Source organism: Miscanthus floridulus, chromosome 3 (genome assembly GCF_019320115.1).
Source record: "Miscanthus floridulus cultivar M001 chromosome 3, ASM1932011v1, whole genome shotgun sequence".
Taxonomy (NCBI): Eukaryota; Viridiplantae; Streptophyta; class Magnoliopsida; order Poales; family Poaceae; genus Miscanthus; species Miscanthus floridulus.
Window position 1 is genome coordinate 12417144 of NC_089582.1, and position 21688 is coordinate 12438831.

The window sequence follows — 21688 nt, forward strand, 5'->3', positions numbered from 1 at the left end:
AGGAGACATAAACCCCTCGTTGGTTTAAACACTGGGTGTGAACCAACATTGAATAATTTGCTGGCCACATGCTTACCTAGCTCACACACCTTTGGACGGCCCAATGGCCACCCCCATCTCTCAACCGATCCTGTCCCCCCTCCGTTCCTTTCTCCTAGGCCAGAGTTAACGCATCCACCCTCCTCTGCACACAAATCTCTTAAAGATATTGATATCCTAGGAGATTTGGATTGTCTAAGATCCTTGACCAAGATGTCTCCTATCTGCCGATTTTGTGGGGACCGTGGTTTAGGCAGCGGTCCCTTCCATGATTTCTCGGTTCTCTGGAAGCGCAGATCAGCCACCGCCTCCGTAATTCTAGATGCCAGCGGCCGGGGATGGCTAACATGCCCAGGCCCCCTATCAACTGAAGCAAATTTTGGAGAATGAAAATTCTCCGTTAACAGAGACTCAGCTCTTATCAAATCATCTACTGAAAACCCGACTCGTGTTGCATCACGGATGAATTCTCTTTTATAAGCTTCTTCATCCGGATCTTCCCCCTCCTTTTTGATAACATCGTCATCACTCTCACCATTGTCCTCATCTTCAAGTGCCTAGAATCTCGATCCCCTCCATGGTTTTTCAGCTCCGATGAACTATTCTAAGGTCGAAAGATATGGTGCAGAGTGTCGCCATTTAAGGCTCCCTGACACCACCAAACCTCTACTGAACCCCATTTGCTCTGTCATTACCGTATGATGCTTAGAAGACTTAGCTTCTGAGCCATGTATCAGCACACTACTCCTCTTTTCCACGCTTCTACTACTATCCGCTACTTTACTATGAAGCACTTATGTCGAGATGTACCTGGGATTCAATTTCCCCTACTGACGCAATCCATCGAACAGGTGTCGGACATCAGCAATGGCAACCCGCCTCCGCCGTGCCGTCCAAGTGCTCCTGCTGCTCCCTGCAAGACAATACGCTCACCTGCCTGATGTATGTCAGATTCGCCTATAAGCGCACCAACCAACAGCAGCAGCTTCTCCTCCGCTCGCCGTCTTCCTATGATCCGCCCAGCTCCGCCTAAAACACGGCGAACTGCCTAGCTCCCGTGGTGGTATTGCCGCCGCCACCGCTGATGCCACCTTAAGGCTCCCGACATGTCATCCCACACGGCGACAAGATTCGCCTTGTTCCCGCACCAGCATCGGCAAGCGCGCCCACTGGCTATCCCAGGGTCAGCCGGTCAGCCGACAGCAGGCGGACGCCCGGCACCCGGCTGACTGGCTGCGGAAGTGCGGAACAGAGGAACGGGCTAGGTAGAGAAATAAACAAACCTCCAACAAAGAGTGAGGTTGACGCCGAATCTGACGGCACCGATGACGTCGTCGCCGCCGTCGCGGTCGTCTCCAGTCCAGGACATCTTTGAGGATACAGAACGCACACCGCGCCGATGCCGTAGAGCTCTTCCGCACCGTAAAGCTCGTGGAGAAACGCATCACCGGCGGGTCAGATGGCGAGGGGTCTCGGAGCAGAACAACTCCCCTGTTCTGCCATACCGCCATGGGTAAACTAGTCCTCAACTAGTAGGAGCTACTAGCAGCCTGTAGTATGTTCACTGGACAGCGAGATCCGGGGTTCCCGCTCTCCTGGCGCCGGCGGGGTGACGCCGGAGAGGTCGGCGGACCTGGCTAGCTCGGCTCCGGGCCGGACTCCCCTGTTCCCTTCCCGCTCTGGTACGGACAGACAGGGGAATGCATATTCATGATTTATGAGTGTTTTACCTATGTGCCGTTATAAAAGTTTGTTACTGAAAATTTCGAGTGATCATAAGTGTTATTAATAGGATTTTTTTCCTTCATATTATTTCGTCCGCCTTCCGTTTGACAGTTCTAACGTGTGGGACCGACCAAAAAAATATTCAAAATGCCCTTCTTCCTTCTTCCTGCTCCCCGCAGCTCGATCCATCCATGGGCCTGCTACGTGAACCTAGGATCCCCGCGCCTATGGGGCTGTCCGTGCGGTGCTCCTCGGTGTAGGGCGCCTCGGTGTTGAGCCCGTACAACAACGACGACGAAGCCCACACGACCACATGCTCTGCTCTCTCTTCCTCCCTGCTCTCGTGCGTGGAGTGCGGAGCAGCACCCATGGCTACCTGGCAGAGCTATGCGCCGGCGTCATTCGCCACCCCACCGGCCATCCTCGCGCCCCCAAACGTCGTCACCAGAGCCGTCTAGTGGTCCTACGAACTGCGCCCACGCCGAGCTGAGCTCTGTGCCGCCGGCAAACTCCGCTGACTGCGCCATGGGCACCGCCCGAGCAGACAAGGGGTGTGGCGCGCTCGCCCTCTCCCACACTCCTCGACCGCCATTGACCTCGCCCCCGCATCCCACGCGGTCGCACGCAAGTCCACCCCGTCCACGCGCCGGGAAAGGCACCGTAGTGCCGTCGCGCTGCCACCTTCCTGCAATGCAAGCTTGCCACCATCGTGGCCGCTTGGGCAATGTCCCGGGCAGGCTCCCTTGGGGGCGAGTCCCTCCAACGCAGGCCCAGCACGCCCAAGCACCACCGGCCGTCAAAGCCGAGCCCACCCCACCCTGGTCGAAGCGTCCTCTCCCTAGCGCATGTGCACAGTCGGCCATGGCCGAAGGTTTAAGATCTCACGGAGGCCTGCTCTCCTTAGTCAATATAACGCCTGGTATAGAGCCTCCGCTCCTCGCTCAGCCGCTGCCACATCTAGGCCCCTCTCCTTCTTCCTCTCCGACGCGTCCGCCGGAGACCAGAAAGAGGGAGACCCATCCTTTTTCCCGTAGTTTTTCTATCTAGTTGATTAGGGTTTCGTCCAATAAATCCTTCGGCGAAATCAGATAATTTTCGGTCGGCACCGTGTTTCCTGCAGTGACTTCGGTTATTGCCACGACGAGATCGCCGTTGCAAGCGTCGATTTCATCGACAGCCGGCCAATTTGTTGTCTTTATCTGCAAGGGGAGAGGTGCTTCTAGGAGCCCCCTACGAGGACAGTGAGACTCCAGGTCATCGATCTCATCGTCGATGGTCGCGGAGAGGAATTCAAGGTCTCCATGTGATGATTCTGCAGCCTATGCCGTACCCGACAATACAACTGCCGATATTCTTTCAGCGATTTAGATACGTTTTGGACTGGTTCTGAAGCATTGGATCTTATAGCATGTCCAATGTTTTGGGATTGGTCATTAGATTCGGCATAAGGACTACACTTTGGCTCCGACGTTCGAGGGAAACCATTGGGGAAGAAGACGATAGAAGAATCTAGGTAGAACGTTATGTATTTTTATTTTAGATTTTTTCATGTGTAATTTGGGGATGTATTGTGCCAAGATTTAATGTAAGTCCCCCTTCCCTTTGCAAAAAAAAAGGTTGAAGGTCTCTTTGTAGTTTAGCCCTTCCCTATCTATCTTATCAATTTCATTATATCATGTGTCTTGTGAATCTTCTCGATAACCCCCGGTTAAACTTTGCACATCGCAGCTGCCTCCATTAGATGGCATTTGGTCAGCGAGGTGAGGGCATTTCTGACTTTTCCCAGCACGCAAAAGTGGATGGAATGGCGTGAACGATAAAAATGTTTCGACAAGTGGCACTGTGACCGTTCGAACTTTTTAATGACTTGTAGGTCAGTACAAACTTTTATAATGGTACACAGGTAAAAGACTCGTGATTTATCAGTTTACACAAATGGTCCCGTTAATTTGAAAGTTTGTATCGGTTGTTCGGACATATCCCTCCATCCGAAAAAAAGAATACATTTCTAACGTAGTATAAAAAATTCAACTATAAACTTAATCACATTTTAAATAATTTGACTGAAAATGAAAGAATTGTATTTTATTTGGGACAAAAATAGTTGACAAGTTGGAAGGCGCAATAAATTAGGCAAATCTGTGTGCACATCGGACGAGCCTCTAATGAAGTAGGCAAACTATGTTTAAATCCTCGTGGTGTAGTCTCCGCTAGAGTTTTTTTGGGTCCATAATAACAGCTAGGCGTATCATAGAAAGACTTGCTGGTCCATAGGTCTGAATATTTTTTATATAAAGAAATAATTTTATTCAATGAAGATTATTATTTCAAGTCGATATAATAATCTAGTCTCCTGTAAACAAAAATAGAGATACGGGCTACAGGCTACTCAACCTCTTGTCCTGTTGTCCCTCTCCAGGAAATTAGTAAAGCAAATCACTGTGAACGTTTTAGATCAAAACCATAAACTTTTGAAGGAAGTGTGTGATGCTCTCATATTGCAATTATACCAATAAAATGGTAAAATAATGCATTAAGTCACATAGTATAAAAAAAAGGTTAACAGAGGGTTCAATTATGTTTACATTCTTCCCTACTTATTTTTTTAAAAAACAAATCAGGTAAGAGAGTTGTCGTTTGGCTGATAAGACATGGCTGAGAGTACTGTTAGCTGATTTGTTGTGAGAGAAAAATACTGTTCGTTGATTGAAAAAGTACGGCTTATAAGCCAAATGAACATGGCGTATATTAAAAGCAGATAAAGCCCAAACTGGGCAAAATAAAATAGTACAACTACAGTTAGTTAGATTGGGCCGTCAACACGTCCCGAACTCAAACTCATACAATAGATTAGGCATATATAACAGAAAAAGTGAAAAATAAATTCTCCCCATTTTTGGATCCTTGGAATTGAATTCATTCTGATAAATTATAATTTAGACACATATTAATTAAGCTAATATAGTTGTATATGGAATATATTTGTACGTGATAACTGATAACCCCTCAGATGCGCATAGTAAAAACGTGGCTGTGATAACCGCTCATACAGACCCGTCTAGACAAAACATGTCCGTGATGACTCCTTGTCACAGACGCATTTTGTCTATACGCGTTTGTGGATTGCAGTCATCACAGACGTGATTTGATTTTCTGACATTGTGAAATATCTTGAGCCAATGTGGTTTTTCCAACATCCCCAATTCCAACAATTGGCAAAACTGGAACACTTGTTATTGTTGGTTCATTACTATCAATGGTAGCACTAATTTGGTTGCTTGCTGATGCACTGACTCCACTTCCCTGTCTCTTGTGCCTAGAAGGACCTGGGCAATTATTTGTTGGTACACCAATCAACCTCATCAACTTGTTCTTTTCCACATCACGGCCAAAAATCTTTGCCTCAGTGGGCAAAGAGGTGGTCTCGGGCCTAAATGATTTCTCAAACCGTGGAACTGCTTGAAGCAAGCCCATTTTCTCAAGCTGTTTGGGAAGATGATTAAGCAGCAAGCCCATTTTCTCAAGCTGTTTGGAAAGATGATTGAGCCTCTTCTGGATATCAGTCACGTTGTTGAAGCTACCTTGAGTGTCACTCTGAAAGAAGTCAATGACTGGTTCCACTGACATCGCATTGCCATCTACTGAAACCTTCTCGTACCATCTGAACTCATCTAGAAGGCCTTCTGGTTCCACTGACATCACATTGTCGTACCATCTGAACTCATCTAGAAGGTCTTCTGGTTCCACTGACATTGCATTGCCATCTACTGAAACCTTTGTCTCGTACCATCTGAACTCATCTAGAATGTCTTCTGGTTCCACTAATATCGCATTGCCATCTACTGAAACCTTTGTCTCATACCATTTGAACTCATCTAGAAGGTCTTCTGCATCATATACTGTGTCTTTGAGTCTTGTAAGGAGTTCAGCCACATAATAATCATGGATCCTCCACTCAGCTCGATTAATGAGGTTGTACATTGCTGGTAGAGTATCGGTAAGGCATTGAAGGTCACTATGCAACTGATGTACATCTCCTTGGAGCCTTTCCTTTTGTGTTTCACTAGACTGAGATTTCAGAGATGAAATGGCTGATGTAACCAACTGGAATAAATTGGCACACTCATTGACGCCGATGATGACTCCAATGGTGTTCCATATGTTGATTATGCTCATATTGGCTCGGCTCTGAAGATTTTTGTTTTGTCTTCTATCCTGAACAAATAGTGGATGTATTGAGCATTAGAGAAGTATAAAAGGTCACATTTTAATACAATAATAAGGCATTCAATGCAGCAAGTATTTGTCACATTTTTTTTATCCTAGAAAAAGAAAATGTTGTCCCTAAAAAGCTTATTTAGATGAATATTTCCTTGCCAAATCAAGAGACAATAATGAATATATCAAATGAAGTTTTGACATGAAAGTGAAATAGTTGAATTAGAGAATATACTGATTCCTCAAAAAAAAAAAGAATAGTTGGTTAAGTAGCGTAATTTCTAAGAGCAATTCCACCTGATTGAGAAAACTCAATGCCCCATATGGGATTGAGAAAACAAGATTCTAAACTATACGGGAGGTGTCCTAGAACAGATTGAGAAAACCTTCTCCCTTATAGTTTCAACGGCATATATAGTTTCAACGGCATAAGGACAACCAATATATGGTGTCATCTGGGTCAGGGCTATAAATTGCAAGCATTCCACGTGTCCAAATTAGGGGCCATAGGTAAGATAAAACTCAAGTTACCTATTATACCGGCCTGGACTAGCGCATGTGCACACACACACACGCACGCACACGCGCACAGGCACATGCACATGCACGCACGCACACATACACACACACACACACATATATATATATATATATATATATATGTATACACGTGCGTGTGTGTGTCGTTAGACATTTGTAGAGCATTTAGGACTTACATGTGTAGAGCATTTAGGAATTTGAATTATTTTTGGCGGTATAGGGTAGAGGTCAATTAATAAATATAAGAGCAAGCATGTTGTTGTAACTATGATGACATAAAGACAAGCTCATTGGAGGGAGGCGGCATATAGTCAAGATCCTAGAGGGAGGGACCAATGCTGCATTGGGGAGGAGCTTCCATAGTCTTGCCTCGAGGATGTAGGTTTTGGTTGAACCTCATCAACAAATAGCAAGCCTCTGGTGTCGTATGTGATAGATCTTGCATGTTCATCTTGGTAAATCCAATCAATGCTTCCGTGCATGGAAATTAGTGAATAGATTGTCGCTGTGAGGGTTAATTTATAACAACAGAAACAAATAATTGCACTACACAACTATAACAAGGATGCTAATTATGATCATAAAAATGAAGCATGAGTAATTATTTTGTTCAGACATCCATATTTATTTGGACACATATGAAACTAAGTGTGGAGAAGCACAGTGCACATTGAGAGATCATACCTTCTGAGCAACAATGGGGGGTTTTCCAAGAGAACTACATTTTGGTTCTTCAGCATTTAGACTTTGAACTATGTCCAGTGAGGTAGGCCTTTTATTCGAGTCAGGTGCTAGGCACTTCAGGGCTATAGAGATGCATTGTTCCACTTGTTGGATATGCATTTCCAGTGACATATGCATGGGTGTTATTTCTAATCTTTTCCTCCAACATCCAACCACCTAAACATTTGCATAAGTAATTTATCACAAAAAAAAAACATTTGCATAAGGTGGAAAATCATGTTACGTAATACTGAATAACCTTACTTCTTCTGTAAAGTGCTTGAGAGATGTTTCAGTTCTCTCGCTGATATTGTTAGATGTTCCAATTCTCTCGCTGATATTGGGATAGTCCCTCCGACCTGTGATTATCTCTATTAAGATGACCCCCAAACTGAATATATCTGCCTTAGTGGAGATAATTCCCTTGTCTATGTATTCTTTAGCCATATATCCACTGCAGAAGAATTTCACATAATCAGTTATAGAAAATAGTAAAAAAAAATTGAAGCTCTGGCAAGAAGCATAGCTAGCTTACATCGTTCCTGCAAGCTTTTTAGTGACAGTTTTGGATTTTTCTTCACCCAAAAGCCTTGACAAACCAAAATCCGTAATTTTTGGCATCATCATGGCATCCATCAGTATGTTTTGAGGTTTAAGGTCCAGATGAACAATATTACATTCATGATGAAGATAATGCAAACCTCTGCAAACTCCCCTAATTATCTCATATCTCATATACCAATCAAGGGCCGAAAAGTCATCTGTAGAAATAGATCAACAATCATAAATAAATGTGCATATATATAGCAGATACTGTTATGGTACCAGAGAACCACTACTTCTGTGTGGATGGGTGATATATTTTTATCTTGATTATAATTTAATTGTGTGGCTATTGATATAGTTGCACAGTTGTGTGTGTTCTAATCAAGTAAACTTTGCAAAGGAAAGATCTTGGTAAGTTGGTATTGTATTTCAACATACCAGAAACATGCTTGTCAAGGCTTCCCTTACATTCAAATTCAAAGCAGAGCAAACATGCAGGTGTTTGAACCAAAACATGTTCCCCACTCGGTAGCTTCATCGCTTCTGACCTAGTTTGGACACAGTAACCTACAAGTTGTACGACATTTTGGTGCCTGATCCCCATAAGACAAGTGATCTCATTCTCGAATTGCTTATTATTATTGCTATTGTCCAAGTCCAATAGATGTACATCAAAAATCTTCTTTACAGCAATAACTTTGCCGCTCTGGAGAACTCCCTTCATAGCATGTAGGTGAACCATTCATTATCTGTTATTGTTGCCATCCATTGAAAATTGGAGTGGAAGAGGAATGGTCATACCTTGTATACTACTCCATATGCACCCCTGCCAAGTTCTCGTTCAGTGGAAAAATCGCATGTGATGAATTTCAAAAATTCCAGTGGCAAGGACATTGGTTCTGCAGTTGGATCCTGCAGCTTTTTCTCCAATTTTTTCTCCAATACTTCATGGTCAGTAGCTCCACTGTCCATTCCTGATTACTCAAGCACTTTTATAGGAAAAACAATGGCCCCCAACTTGCGAAACAATCTCTCTCAAAATCATACAGCAGGACAAGAAACAAACGCTCTTGTGGGCTAGCAAACTGATACGAACTGTTCTGAATGAATCAATATAAGAGTATCAAACGAATGAGGGGTTGAGGGAATAAACAGAGAATTTTTGTAGAGAATAAAAATGGCAACTAATAGATAAATGACATTTATGTACTAAAGAAAGTAAAAAAAAATCCTATGTACAAGTGTAACAATAAAATATAATAAAAAGAGTATTCACACGGTTACCAGATAGAAAAAAAAAGTTTATGCAGTGTCCAGATGTATAATAATTATTGAGAAGAGTTCTAAACTCCCCCATGGCCCCATAGCACGAAAACAGAGCAAGTGATGAGCAACCATGAAAAATGCAAGAGCAAGCAAAGAGAAATTGCTTGCAAGAGAACAAAAAGGGAAAACAAATTTTAGGAGAGATGGACTGACCCCTTATTGAGATGCATAGACAGAAAATACGAAAACGGAACAGGTCAGAGGTAGGATCTGCTTCAACAAAGGGGATTGACAGAAGACAGAAGGGGTTGAATCCATTCCCGTCCTCTGAAAATCCTTTTGCTAATGATTAGGCAACCAGAGCAGTATATGCCTCAGCAATCCAAACTACCCGTGTACAAATTGATAACAACCAGAGCCGTGCAATGGTTAAAGCAGATAATACTTGGCGAAACAGTTGTGCATGCACCTACCTTTAACTGAAAACTAGGTAATAATAACAACTGTAAAATTGCATACAAATATAACATGAGGGGATGTATGACTGATGCTAATATGGTTATGTCTATTTGATTACCTTTCTTATGTGCCTGATGATGTCAACCAAGTGCTGCCTGCGAACTGTGTTGGAGATCGATGAGTAGCAGATCTGATTTAGTATGACTCGTTAGCAGGAGCTGAGGGTACGCTCACCTCACCTCTGTAGTGGTTTGTTGGGAGAAAAAAAACCAGATAACTAGTAAAGACGAAAGGAAGGCAGAGATGCACCTTATAACAGAAAATAAAGTAATAAAAATGTAAAATAGCAAACAAATACAACACTGGTGTTTAGTGATGTCTTGTTTGATTACCTTTTTGTGTGCTTGGTGTCAATCAAGTGTTGACTGCAAAGTGCGAACTGTGCTCGATCAGTAGCAGACCTGATTCATCACTTGCTAGGAGGGCATGCTCACCTGTGGTTTAATTTGTTGGGAGAAAAAATCAGAGAACTGGTAAAGACAGAAAGGGAAAGTGGAAATTCCAAAGCAAGAGAGTTGTCAGCTTACAGCTTAGAGGTTACTTCAACGGTTCTCCTACAACACTTGCTGTCTGTGAGCTTTCAAGCATCTATCTGCTGCTTTTGCCAAAAGAAGAGGAGAACAGAGATGATTAGTGGCTAGATGGATTTGTGTCTGAACGCTATCTGGATGGCGGAGGCGTTATGTAAAGCTTCCTGGATGGAAGTGCCTTAGGCCCCATTCGGTTAAGGCAAAATCACGACAGGAATCATTCCGGGAACTGCGTCATTTCCTGGAAAAGCGAACGCGACCTTAGTCAACTGCGCGGTCTTCCCGTGTGTATTCTTTCCACCTGCCCCTGATGTGACGTTGCTACTGTCATCAAAGGATACACGGGAACTTTGCGAGCATTTGGATTGGATCCCATTGCCCACTAGAAATGGTAACCAAATCTCCACCCAATTCACAAATAGGAAGGGAAATAAGCAAACCTCCAACCAAGTCTAGTGTGAGGTTGACGCCGAATCTGACTGCACCGATGACGTCGCTGCCGCCGCGGTCGTCACCAGTCCAGGATCACATCCGAGGTACAGAATCCACACCGCGCTGATGCCGTAGAGCACTTCCGCACCGTAAAGCTCGCCGAGAAACGCATCACCGGCAGGTCGGATGGTGAGGGATCTCGGAGCAGAACAACTCCCCAGACTGGAACGGACGGATCTACCGCCATGGGTAAACTAGTCCTCAACTAGTAACTAGGAAGAGAAAAATTCACCAGCGGTCCACGAAGTCGTCGCAAGGTGTCACTTGTGTACTCGAACTTTCAAAGTTATATCTGTAGGTCTTTAAAGTTGGCAGAGGGTGTCATCTAGGTCCTAAACTTTCAAAATGATCACCGGAGGTCCCTAAACTTAGCAGAGGGTGTCATCCAGGTCCCAAACTTTTATAGTGATCACCGCAGGTCCCTAAACTTAGCAGAGGATGTCATCCAGGTCCCAAATACTGTAGCGATTCGGCACATAATTTTAAAAAAAGAAATCTAAATTTTGGTAATGTAGCTACATTCGGTAGAAAATTCTAAAAATTGTATCTTTTTAATACGATCTCGCACGAAGATGATTTTTATATAAAAGTTGTAGCTCTCGACGGGATCTACAACTTTCTAGTTTTGAGTTTTTTAATTTGAGGTCGCTAATACACTCAAAAAAATTAAATAAATTTTCAGCAGTATATTAATCGCGTACGAACGCTTGTCGCCTTGAAAAAAAACAAATCTTCTTTATATGTCATCTGATAGAGATAATTTCTATATAAAAATTGTAGCGCTCGATGAAACCTACAACTTTTTAATTTTGAGTTTTCCAATTTGAAGTCTTTAAGATGTTCAAAAAAATTTAAAATGCAAAACCACTATACATGAACTGAAATCAGCATTTTAACTTTTTTAGCATCTTACCGACTTCAAATTGAAAAACTCAAAATTAGAAAGTTGTAGGTTTCATCGAGCGCTACAATTTTTATATAGAAATTATCTCTATCAGATGACATATAAAGAAGATTTGTTTTTTTTCAAGGCGACAAGCGTTCGTACGCGATTAATATACTGCTGAAAATTTATTTAATTTTTTTTAGTGTATTAGCGACCTCAAATTAAAAAACTCAAAACTAGAAAGTTGTAGATCCCGTCGAGAGCTACAACTTTTATATAAAAATCATCTTCGTGCGAGATCGTATTAAAAAGATACAATTTTTAGAATTTTCTGCAGAATGTAGCTACATTACCAAAATTTAGATTTCTTTTTTTAAAATTCTATGCCGAATCACTATAGTTTTTGGGACCTGGATGACACCCTCTGCCAAGTTTAGGGACCTGCGGTGATCACTGTGAAAGTTTGGGACCTGGATGACACCTTCTGCCAAGTTTAGGGACCTCCGGTGATCACTTTAAAAGTTTGAGACCTAGATGACACCCTCTGCCAACTTTAGGGACCTACAGATATTACTTTGAAAGTTCGGGGACCTAAGTGACACTTGTACCAACTTCGTGAGGAACCTAGTATATTCACCGTACAGCGAGATCCGGGGTCCCCGCTCTCTCCGGCACCGCCGGATTGACGCCGGGGAAGTCGACGGACCCGGCTAGCTCGGCGCCGGCTGCCGGGGCGGACTCCCCTGTTTCGCCAGCTTCTTGTTACTGTTGCAAGAAATAGAAGAGCACCTGTTCTTGCTAGAGCTGTCATCTCAGAATCGTTATGGTAAAAACACTTCACTTGACGTGCCTTCCATGCTTTGAAAATTAATCATTATTTACAGATCGTTTCGATCCTTTTATCCGGAGAAATTAAAATCTACTTAATAAACTAAATTATTTAGCTTAGAATTTGATATTTCACCACTATCCATAATTTATATATAAGTCTATCTTAAATTCATAGGGTGTGATGGAAATTTATTCTATAGATCAGCATATTATCAGCATGTTCGCTTGCTCGTATACGATCGTGGATTATAAGCTGGAACAGTATTTTTCTCTCACACCAAACCAGCCGGCAGTAAATAATCCACGATCGTTTACGACGAAACGAACATGTTGTATGTTTCTACTTTAAATCTTTTGACACGCTCTTCAATTCGCTCCCCGACCTATGATAGAAATACAACACATAAGTATCTCTCTCGTATAACTAACAATAATATACAAATACAATCCATATACAACCATATTAACTTAATTAATATGTGTCTAAATTATTATTGAAATGAATTCAATTCCAAGATTCAAATGGAGTCAATTTCATTGCATTTATTACCTGTTGTTGCCACTTTAAGTTCCTAAACTGCAATGCCTCGCTAATTAGAGTAGTTTTTCCCAATTATGAGAGTTCAAAGACATGCATAACCAAAAACGCCATTTTTATTAAGCTTTTCTCAAATGATGCCTAACTATTTTTTATTAAACTTTTCTCAACTGATGCCTAGAATCTTGTATACGGGGGCCCAAACTGAGTATCTATCCTGGACCATGTGTTCATCTCACTAGAACGTGTGCAATAAAAATGGGTAAGTAAAATAAATATCAGTAAACTAGAGTGTTATTTTAAGAGAAAATTAGTTCATTGGCCCTAAAAAAATTATGTTTCCTTTCTTGACCCTTCTTGTTTTGAACTTCCCTAATTGGCCCCAAAACGAAAATCGTTTTCTTTCTTGACTCTTCCGTTAGTCTAACGATGTTAACTTATATGTAAAATTACTGTGTTTAGCCCTGGGCCACAGCTGAAGGTACTCTATGATTACCGGAACAAATAAGGCACCCGGAATGTCCCTAATTCATATTGGGTTATGTAGCGCCTCCTGGACTGTCCGACTTGAGAGAGCTCTTTTGTCAATGAATGGTACTAGTGCTGGTGCTACGTCCTTGTCTCCTTGATCGGCTTTCCGTGGAGCCATCATTAGTACATAAATGATTTTTGAACACGGCTTCTATTTCTAACAAAGACCAGCGTCATAAGAAACTGCCTGTAAATTAGGAGCACTGTCACTTACAAACCACCCCTGGAAATATATTTTCATGAAAATATAACTATTTTTAGGGACGATTAGCTTAAAGCAACCGCCTCTGAAAATAAGATTTTCGAGGACAGCTGCTTACGTCAATCGTCTTTAAAGAATGGGTGATTTCTAGGAGCGGTTTTGTTAAGTCCACCGTCTCTAGAAATCGATTTTCAAGGGGGTTGACTAAGTCAACCATCCTTCAAAATAGCTACGATACAAATAAATTCATATATTTTCAAATGAAATTGGATAAAGATAAAATTTATATCAAAATTGTAGAGCTCGACGAGATCTAAAACTTTGTAGTTATAATTATTTTTGTTTGAGATCATTTAGGTTCCAGATATATAAATTAAGTTCTTATATTTTGAATTTCAAATTTTTGAATTTTTTAAATGACCTTGATAGAGACACGCTCTATATCAAAGTTGTAATTCTCAACGAGATTTAAATAAACTTTGTAGTTGAAAATTTTCCTATTTAAGATTATTTACAAGTCAAAATATTGATTACACGATTTGTACCTATTAATACAAAAGAATTGCGTCATAAGTATAGTCACAAGTGAAAGTGTGGTGTGGTGGTAGGAGGTGGACGTGCAAGGCTAAAGGTAGTGAGCTTCCGTGGCTACAGTTGTGTGAAATGAATTGAAATTAAATCTTGTGATAGTGATCAGTCCTGTAGGCCTCTTAGTAGGACAAAATTATTTTCCCTATTTTTTACAAGTTCTGAATGATTTTTTTTAAAAAAAACTAAAAATCTATCCTTGAAAAATGATTTCTAGAAACTTTAAAACCATGCTTGAAAATCACTTCTTTTTACGGTCGATGGTATAGTAGTAATTTTTTAAACTGGTTCTAAATAACTTTTTTGACCATTAGTAAAAAAAATTATGTACTAGCTAGTGCATCTATCGGTCCAAACATGGTCGATTTACCATCGCCGACCACTGTCGAGATTGAAATGACAATTTTTTTTCTGAGAAATGATTGAAATGACAAATAAGGCTCAAACATTGGGGTGTACGTGGATATCAAAGAGAGCCCAAGGCGGCCTGTCTGCTTCTGTCTTCTTCTGCAGCCACAACTACCGCATGCGAAGAGCCCGGCACAAAGTTTGTAAGGTCTGGGTGAATTTTAGCTGAAATTGGTTGAAAAATATTGTTCTGACTAAATTGTCTTGAGAGAAAAATACTGTTTCGACTAAAAAAAGAAAACACTATTCTGGCTGAAAAAAAAAGCTGAACAAATCGAATATGGAGTAAGCCGAAAAGGGCATAAATTGGCAAAGGGCGCAAATAACGCGCGACCCATTGCGCTATAAGCGAAGCGCGCGACCTGCTTTCACGCGGACGTTCTGGCATCTGTTTGAGTGTCTGACGACGAGCCACACTAGTGTGCTCTGGCCACTTACAAAGTGTTTGGCTGGCTGGCCAGCCCACTCACAAAAAGTACTGTATTTTGGCTGGCCAGATAGAATAGTATTTTTCTCTCACAACAATCAACCGGAACAGTATTTTGACTTATTTTTCAGTCCTGCCGAACAGGCTATACGTTTTCAACCAGCGGTATAAGGCATGCACGAGCCCCGATTTTTTGTTTTTTAACCCTTTTTTTTAAAAAAAATCACAAATATATCTCTGAAGATATGCTTTCAAAATCTAGACTCTTAACTCGGCACCATCGTTGGTGGCGCCGAGCTTACATGTCTCGGCGCCATAGATTTTGACGTCTAGGTCTTGGGCTCGACGCAGACGTGGCGGTGACTTGGCAGCCACCTTGGCGTCGAGCTTGGCGCCGTGGTTATTGACGCCGAGAACGGCGCCAAGATCTATGGCACCGAGGTGGTGTTTTAACTCGGCGCCCAACCTTTCTGTCCGAGCCTTCTTCCTCTTCTTTCTCCTCCCTCTCGGGTTTTTTCTCTCCCCACTTCGTCCTACCTCATGAATCGGCATATTGAACCTTGGAAACTTTGATTTGATCCGTAGATCTTCGAGAGCAAGGTATCATCGCTCCCTCCTAGTTTTTTTTCAAATCGATTCGGTATATATTAGTCGAATTTTTCAACTTAAGAATCGTCGTTATTTAGGGTTTCATGCAATTTTAATATTTATATTATACAATCGTAGAATGCAAAGGCATGAAAAAGCTACCAAACCAAGGTAACCTCAGCGCACGTTGTTATGATATGGGTTCGTTGTTGTGGATCAAATGAAAAACCTTAGGTGTAGGGTTTAATGTTAATTGCTTTCGGTTCTTAGAATGAAAATGGCTAAATTATAGTTATGGCCAGATGACCGGAAATGCCTTCGACCCATTGCCTCTGCCTAGTGGTGTTCCAGTGCCCATGTACTTTTGCGGCGATCCTTGCAAGGTAGCCAAGTCAGATAAAGAGGAAACGTATAGACAGAGGTATTGGATGTGTTTTAATTTTACGTTTGAGCCTATACTTCGTCAGCGCCATATTAACAAGATGGTGAGGAATTGAAGTTTGTGTCATGACATCTTGCATAATTTTTTTTGTTTTGTAACAATTGCATTTTTTGCAGACCCCTCCACCGCTCTGTGATTTTGAGCAGTGGATCGACACTAAGATCAAGCCTGAAGACAAGGAATGGATGTAGAAACTGTTGCGCTGGGAGACAGAGGACAAGAAGATGATGGAGAAGAGACGTGGAGAGGAGGCTGCAAAAAAGGAGCATAAGGAAGAGGAGGAAAGAAGGCGTGTTGCTGCGTACAGGGAGGAGATGGAGAAGAAGCTTGAGCGTGCACGCCGAGCCAAAGCAACGATGGAGGAGAATTCCGATGCATCGAGGAAGGGAAAGTGGCATCGTTGCACTCAGTAGTGTCCATTACTTGCTAGTTCTATGGTTTATTCATGAACAATGTTGTATACTGTTGGACTTTTCATTATGTTGTCATGTAATGCATTTAAGTATAGGCATGCTTAGGTCATGTACTGCGTTATTTAGTTTGTCGGCACGTACTTCTAGTATTATTGTGTTGTTTAATGTGTTATAGTATTGGACTTTTTATTATGTAGTTGTTTTCATTATTTATGGTCATAATATTCAGTTTAATATTGTGGACATAGTGAAATATGATCACATGCTGTAAATAAAATCTAACAAAGTAGAGCATTATATAATTCAACATACAAAACACATAAAATGGCATGTGAGAACATGTACCAAACTAGGGTACAGAGGTCCTGAACTAAACCTATTATGCCTTAGGTAATTGAAGCGAACCATAAGCACAAGAAATAGCATGTGAGAACATGTACCAAACAAGGGTACATAGTTCCTTCGACTAAACCTAACATGCCTTAGGTAATTAAGCCAAACAACAAACACATGGATGTGCCATGTGAATAAGATAGGGTCGTCCTAGTAGTGTGGCCACATAGCAAATTGTGTTGCACCTTCTCCACAGTAGCCTCCCATTATTGGTGATGGTGGTGGCGGGGTGACGGCGGAGGCCCCTTGTTCTTGTTATTAGGGCAGGTGCAATATGGATCATTGCAGAGTGCCTCCTGTGAATTTGCACCATTATTGTTGTCGTCGTATGATGAAATTGACATTTCACCGATTCAAATTTCTGCAGATTGATTAGCATACCAAAGCTGGCTTTACTTTTTAAAGACAGGTCGCAAAGTAGGGTGCGCAGCTTTTTATGCTTGCAAATGTTCAATAAGTCAGAACACTTAACATCTCTGCCTTTGAGCACCATCAGATGGCGGACATTCTGAGGGATCCTTGGAAAATCTTTGGTGTCTTTTATCACACAGCACTCATCCTTTGAAACCAGTCGTGCCATGTCATGAATCAAATCATGTATTACATATTTACCATAAGCATGTGGATGTTTCTGAAAAAATGATAGATGCGCAAGTTCTTCAAAGTACTGATCACCAGTATGTTGAAGGAGAACGTTAGGTTGATGTTCCACGAAGCCTTCTGCCATCCAAATTTCAACTAAATCTTCCTTTTTGAAATTGTAATCATTTGGGTACACAGCACAAAATGAGAAGCATCTCCTTAAATAGAATGGTAAATACATGTAGCTCAAACGAAGAGCTGGCAAAATGTCAGTCTCCTTTTGTTGAAGCTCCCACAACTGACTGTTAAGAATCCTATCCCAATGTGTTTGGTCAAGGCTCATTCCTAACAATCGTCCAAGTGTTTTTGCAGCTAAAGGAGAGCCTCTCAACTTTGGGAGTATTCTCTCACCAATCCGTTCCAACTCTGGATCATTGTTGGAGCTATCAGATCCAAACACACAAAGTTTAAAGAACTCCCGAAAGACATCTTCATTCAAACCCTCTAAGGGAAATGGTTCCATGGTTTCACATTTGCATTGTTGCAAATATCTTGAGCCAAGGTGGTTTTTCCAACACCCCCAATTCGAACAATTGGCAAAACTCGAATACTCGCTACTGTTGCTCCATTACTATAATTGGTAACACAAACTTGGTTGCTTGATGACGAACAGACCCCGTTCTTGTTCTCTTGCGTCCAGAAGGACCCGAGCTATTATTTGTTGGCACACCAAGCAACCTGATCAGCTTCTTATTTTCCTCATCACGGCCAAACATCTTTGCTTCCGTCAAGAGAGCAGTGGTCTCGGACCTGAATGATTTGTCAAACCGTGGAATTGTTTGAAGTAAGCCCACTTTCTCGAGCTGTCTGGAAAGATTATTGAGCCTCTTCTGGATATCAGTCACCTTGTTGAAGCTACCTTGAGTGACGCTGTGAAAGAAGTCAATGATTGGTTCAACTGAGATTGCATTGCCCTCAACTGAAACCTTTGTCTTGTACCATCTGAACTCATCTAGAAGGTCTTCTGCATCATACACTGCATCTTTGAGTCTTGAAAGGAGGTCAGCCACATAATGATCATGGATCCTCCACTCTGCCCGATAAATGATGTTGTACATTGCTGGTAGAGTATCACTAAGGCATTGAAGGTCACCCTGCAAGTGCGTTACATCTCCATTAAGTTTTTCCTTTTGTGTTTCATTTAGCTGGGGTTTTAGAGATGAAATGGCCGATGTAACCCACTGGAACAAACTGGCGCACTCATTGAGGCCGCTAATGACTCCAATGGTTTTTGGTATGTTGATTATGTTCATGTTGACTTGACTCTGAAGGTTTTTGTTTCCTCCCCTGTCCTGGACAAACAGTGGATGTATTAAGCATCAGAGAAGTAAAATATCTTATGGTCAGTTTTTAATGTTAGTAAAAGGTATAATAAAGCAGGCACTACGGCAAGTATTTGTCACATTTTTTTATCTTAGAAAAACAAAGTGCTGTCTCTGAAGCTTACTTTAGATGAATATTTCCTCCCCAAAACAGGAGAGGATAATGAACATGACAAATGAAGTTTCTACATGGCAATGCAATGGTTAAAGCAAAGAATACAAAGCAAAAAAGTGATAACAACTGCAAGACAGGAAACAAATACAACACGATGGGATGTTTGGTTATATGTCTTAATTAGTATCTGATTACCTTTTTGTGTGCCTGATGTGTCAACCAAGAGCTGGCTGCAAAATTGTGTTGGAGATGAGTAGGAAGTCACGCTCACCTGTGGGTTTGTTGAGAGAAAAAAAATCAGGTAACCAGCAGTAAAGACGCGAAAGGAAAGTGAAAAGGAACGTGACTTACAAGATTGATTTCGGGGATGAACACGTTACTTCAATGATTCTGCTGGCTGCTGCTTGTATAGAAAAAATAAACGCGAGAGAAGAGAAGGGACGAGATTTATGTAATCTTCGTGGAAGGTGCCAGCTGGCGGCGTGTAGTCAAGTGGCAATCATTTTAAGTTATTTATTCCAGGCCGGCCGGCCAGAGAAATTAGCACCTTGCCCTGATCTCCTGTCATCCACATGGAGCCAAAAAATTAGTATCAACAGAGCAAGCGAAATTAAACATAGTTTATCAGGGAATTAAAATTTGTGGTCTATGATGGCATTGTTATAACTTGCTTGAAATACGCGCGCGCACACACACAAAGAAAGAAAAGCTCAAATAAACATCTGGGTAGCAGTCATATATTAATACTAGAAGATGCCCCGTGCGTTGCCGCGGGAATTCCAAAGAATTTGGAATGAAACTGAGTGGAGATGATGTGTGTGCATAGCTTGCAATTAAAAGGTTAAAAATTAGTGGAATGACATTGTTATTAGTGGGAGATGATGTGGATAGTTAGCTCAGGATGGTGTGGATGTCTTGCATCTTGAGATTAACTTATAGTAGGGATTAGCTTTATAAAAGATATAGATAAGAGTTAGAAACAGAAAATACAATATGAAGCATGGTATAGTGGGACGATTCTCCTCAATCCTCATCGCCATCGATCTTGGTCAACCTCGCTCAGGTTTAATCCATTTTCACAAGGTGGGCTAATTTGCCCTGGCATCCAAACAAGCCCTAAATGCCACCCATGGGCACATATGATGGTATTATCATGATGCCTAGCTATGAAAGCACATAGATTTGCCATCTTGCGTCGGTGTCGCTCATGAAAGAAACTAAAGGGGAAACGAATCCGGAGTTGCAAGCCTGGGTTGGATTGTCTGGATCCCATTGCTAGCAACCCAGAGAAATGATCCAGAAGAAGACGACCCCCCCCCCCCCCCCCCCAATGCATGTGGACGCCTGTGTAGTGGCGAGCCCCAGTTCACTGTTCTCGGTTGCTATGAGCACAGATGACTGGCAACCACGGGGACGGGGTAATGAAGATGGTAGCATAATCCATGATATTTCATGCAATTCCAAATTGTACTTGAGAACTCTGCTTCCCAAAAATTCTGTTGGCTAATTTATTGTGAGAGAGAAGCACTGTTCATTCGCTGAAAAAGTACGGCTCATAAAACAAGCAAACAAGGCCAAAGTAGAGCGCCTTCCCCACGAGTGCACTTCCCATGGAAACGACGAGGTATCCAGGTTGCTCAGTGTAGATTGGCTCAGTCCAGGTAGCACTTTTGGATGCGTAGGTGCAGATGAAGGTGTGCCCTGCATCAGGGCCATAGAAGACAGAACCCACCAAAACCACCACAAAGGGTCGGCAGCGGCAATCAAGGTGGTCGCAGGCGCAGGCGCCGGCGCCAGCGGCAGCGCAGAGAACTGCCGCGGTCCAGCTCGACAAGGCAGAATACTGCAGCGGAAAGGGCAGCATCCGCTCCTCGTCTGTGATGGGGTCCCAGACCACGAGGACGTTGCCCTTCCCATGGAGGAGGACACGGCCGTGGCGTGCGTCCAGCGCTCGCCAGTGCCCACGGTCAGCCTCCGGGGAGCAGGAGGCGGGCGTCGGCACGAAGCGGGCCACGTCGACGTCGGCGCGGTTGCAAAGCATCCCCATCATCGGGGGGCTGCGGTGGAACTCGCGGAAGCGGCGATGAAACCGGGGTCGGTGACGAGGCAGCGCCAGCGTCTGTAGACGAGCGCGTCGCGGACAAGGTTCGCGGCCTCGTGCGGCGGTAGGCGGAGGAGCCCCTCTCATCCGGCAGTGGCCGCGGCATGGCGCTTTTGCTCGGCCGGGCTCCGAGTCTGGCTGGGCCGGCGAGCGGCGGAGTTTAGGGTTGAGTCTGTCTACTGTACACACGTGTGTTTTAACATAAGCCAACACATGGTTGTTGGCTGTATGTAAAACACACAGATTTCAACATAGGAAAAACCACGTGTTTTTGGACTAGTTAGCACATGGTTGTTAGATGCCTAAGAAACACACGAATTGAAACACTGGAAAAAACGTGTGTTTTAAGAGAATGCAACACACAAATTCCATCAGGCAAACAAGGCCCACAACTGTCGTTCAGCCCAATAAAGACGTGTCAGAGAGGCCCACTAACTAAGAAGGCAGAGAGGCCCAATATCAGCAAAGAGTAGTTCTCGGTGAAAAAATGCACAATGAATATCATCTTCAAATATTACAAAACAAGAATACAAAAATTGCACATTTCAAATAGTGCAAATACTATATATTGTTATTGCAATTATACTGTATATGTATATAAATACATAATCCACCTCAATAAATCACTAGGTAACTAAATAGCTTGGACGACATCTACACCAC

The 21688-nt window shown here is 42.5% G+C and overlaps 1 protein-coding gene across 1 annotated transcript; it reads right to left on the reverse strand.

The window, feature by feature from the left end:
• Nucleotides 1-7593: 7593 nt before the first annotated feature.
• LOC136544986 (cysteine-rich receptor-like protein kinase 29) lies at nucleotides 7594-8763 on the reverse strand (the record flags this gene model as incomplete). Its single annotated transcript, XM_066537044.1, has 4 exons — nucleotides 8593-8763; nucleotides 8230-8509; nucleotides 7781-8006; nucleotides 7594-7699 (listed from the first exon to the last, which is right to left on the reverse strand). Coding segments are annotated over exons 1-4 (783 nt in total), but the record flags the coding sequence as incomplete, so codon positions are not given.
• Nucleotides 8764-21688: the final 12925 nt, after the last annotated feature.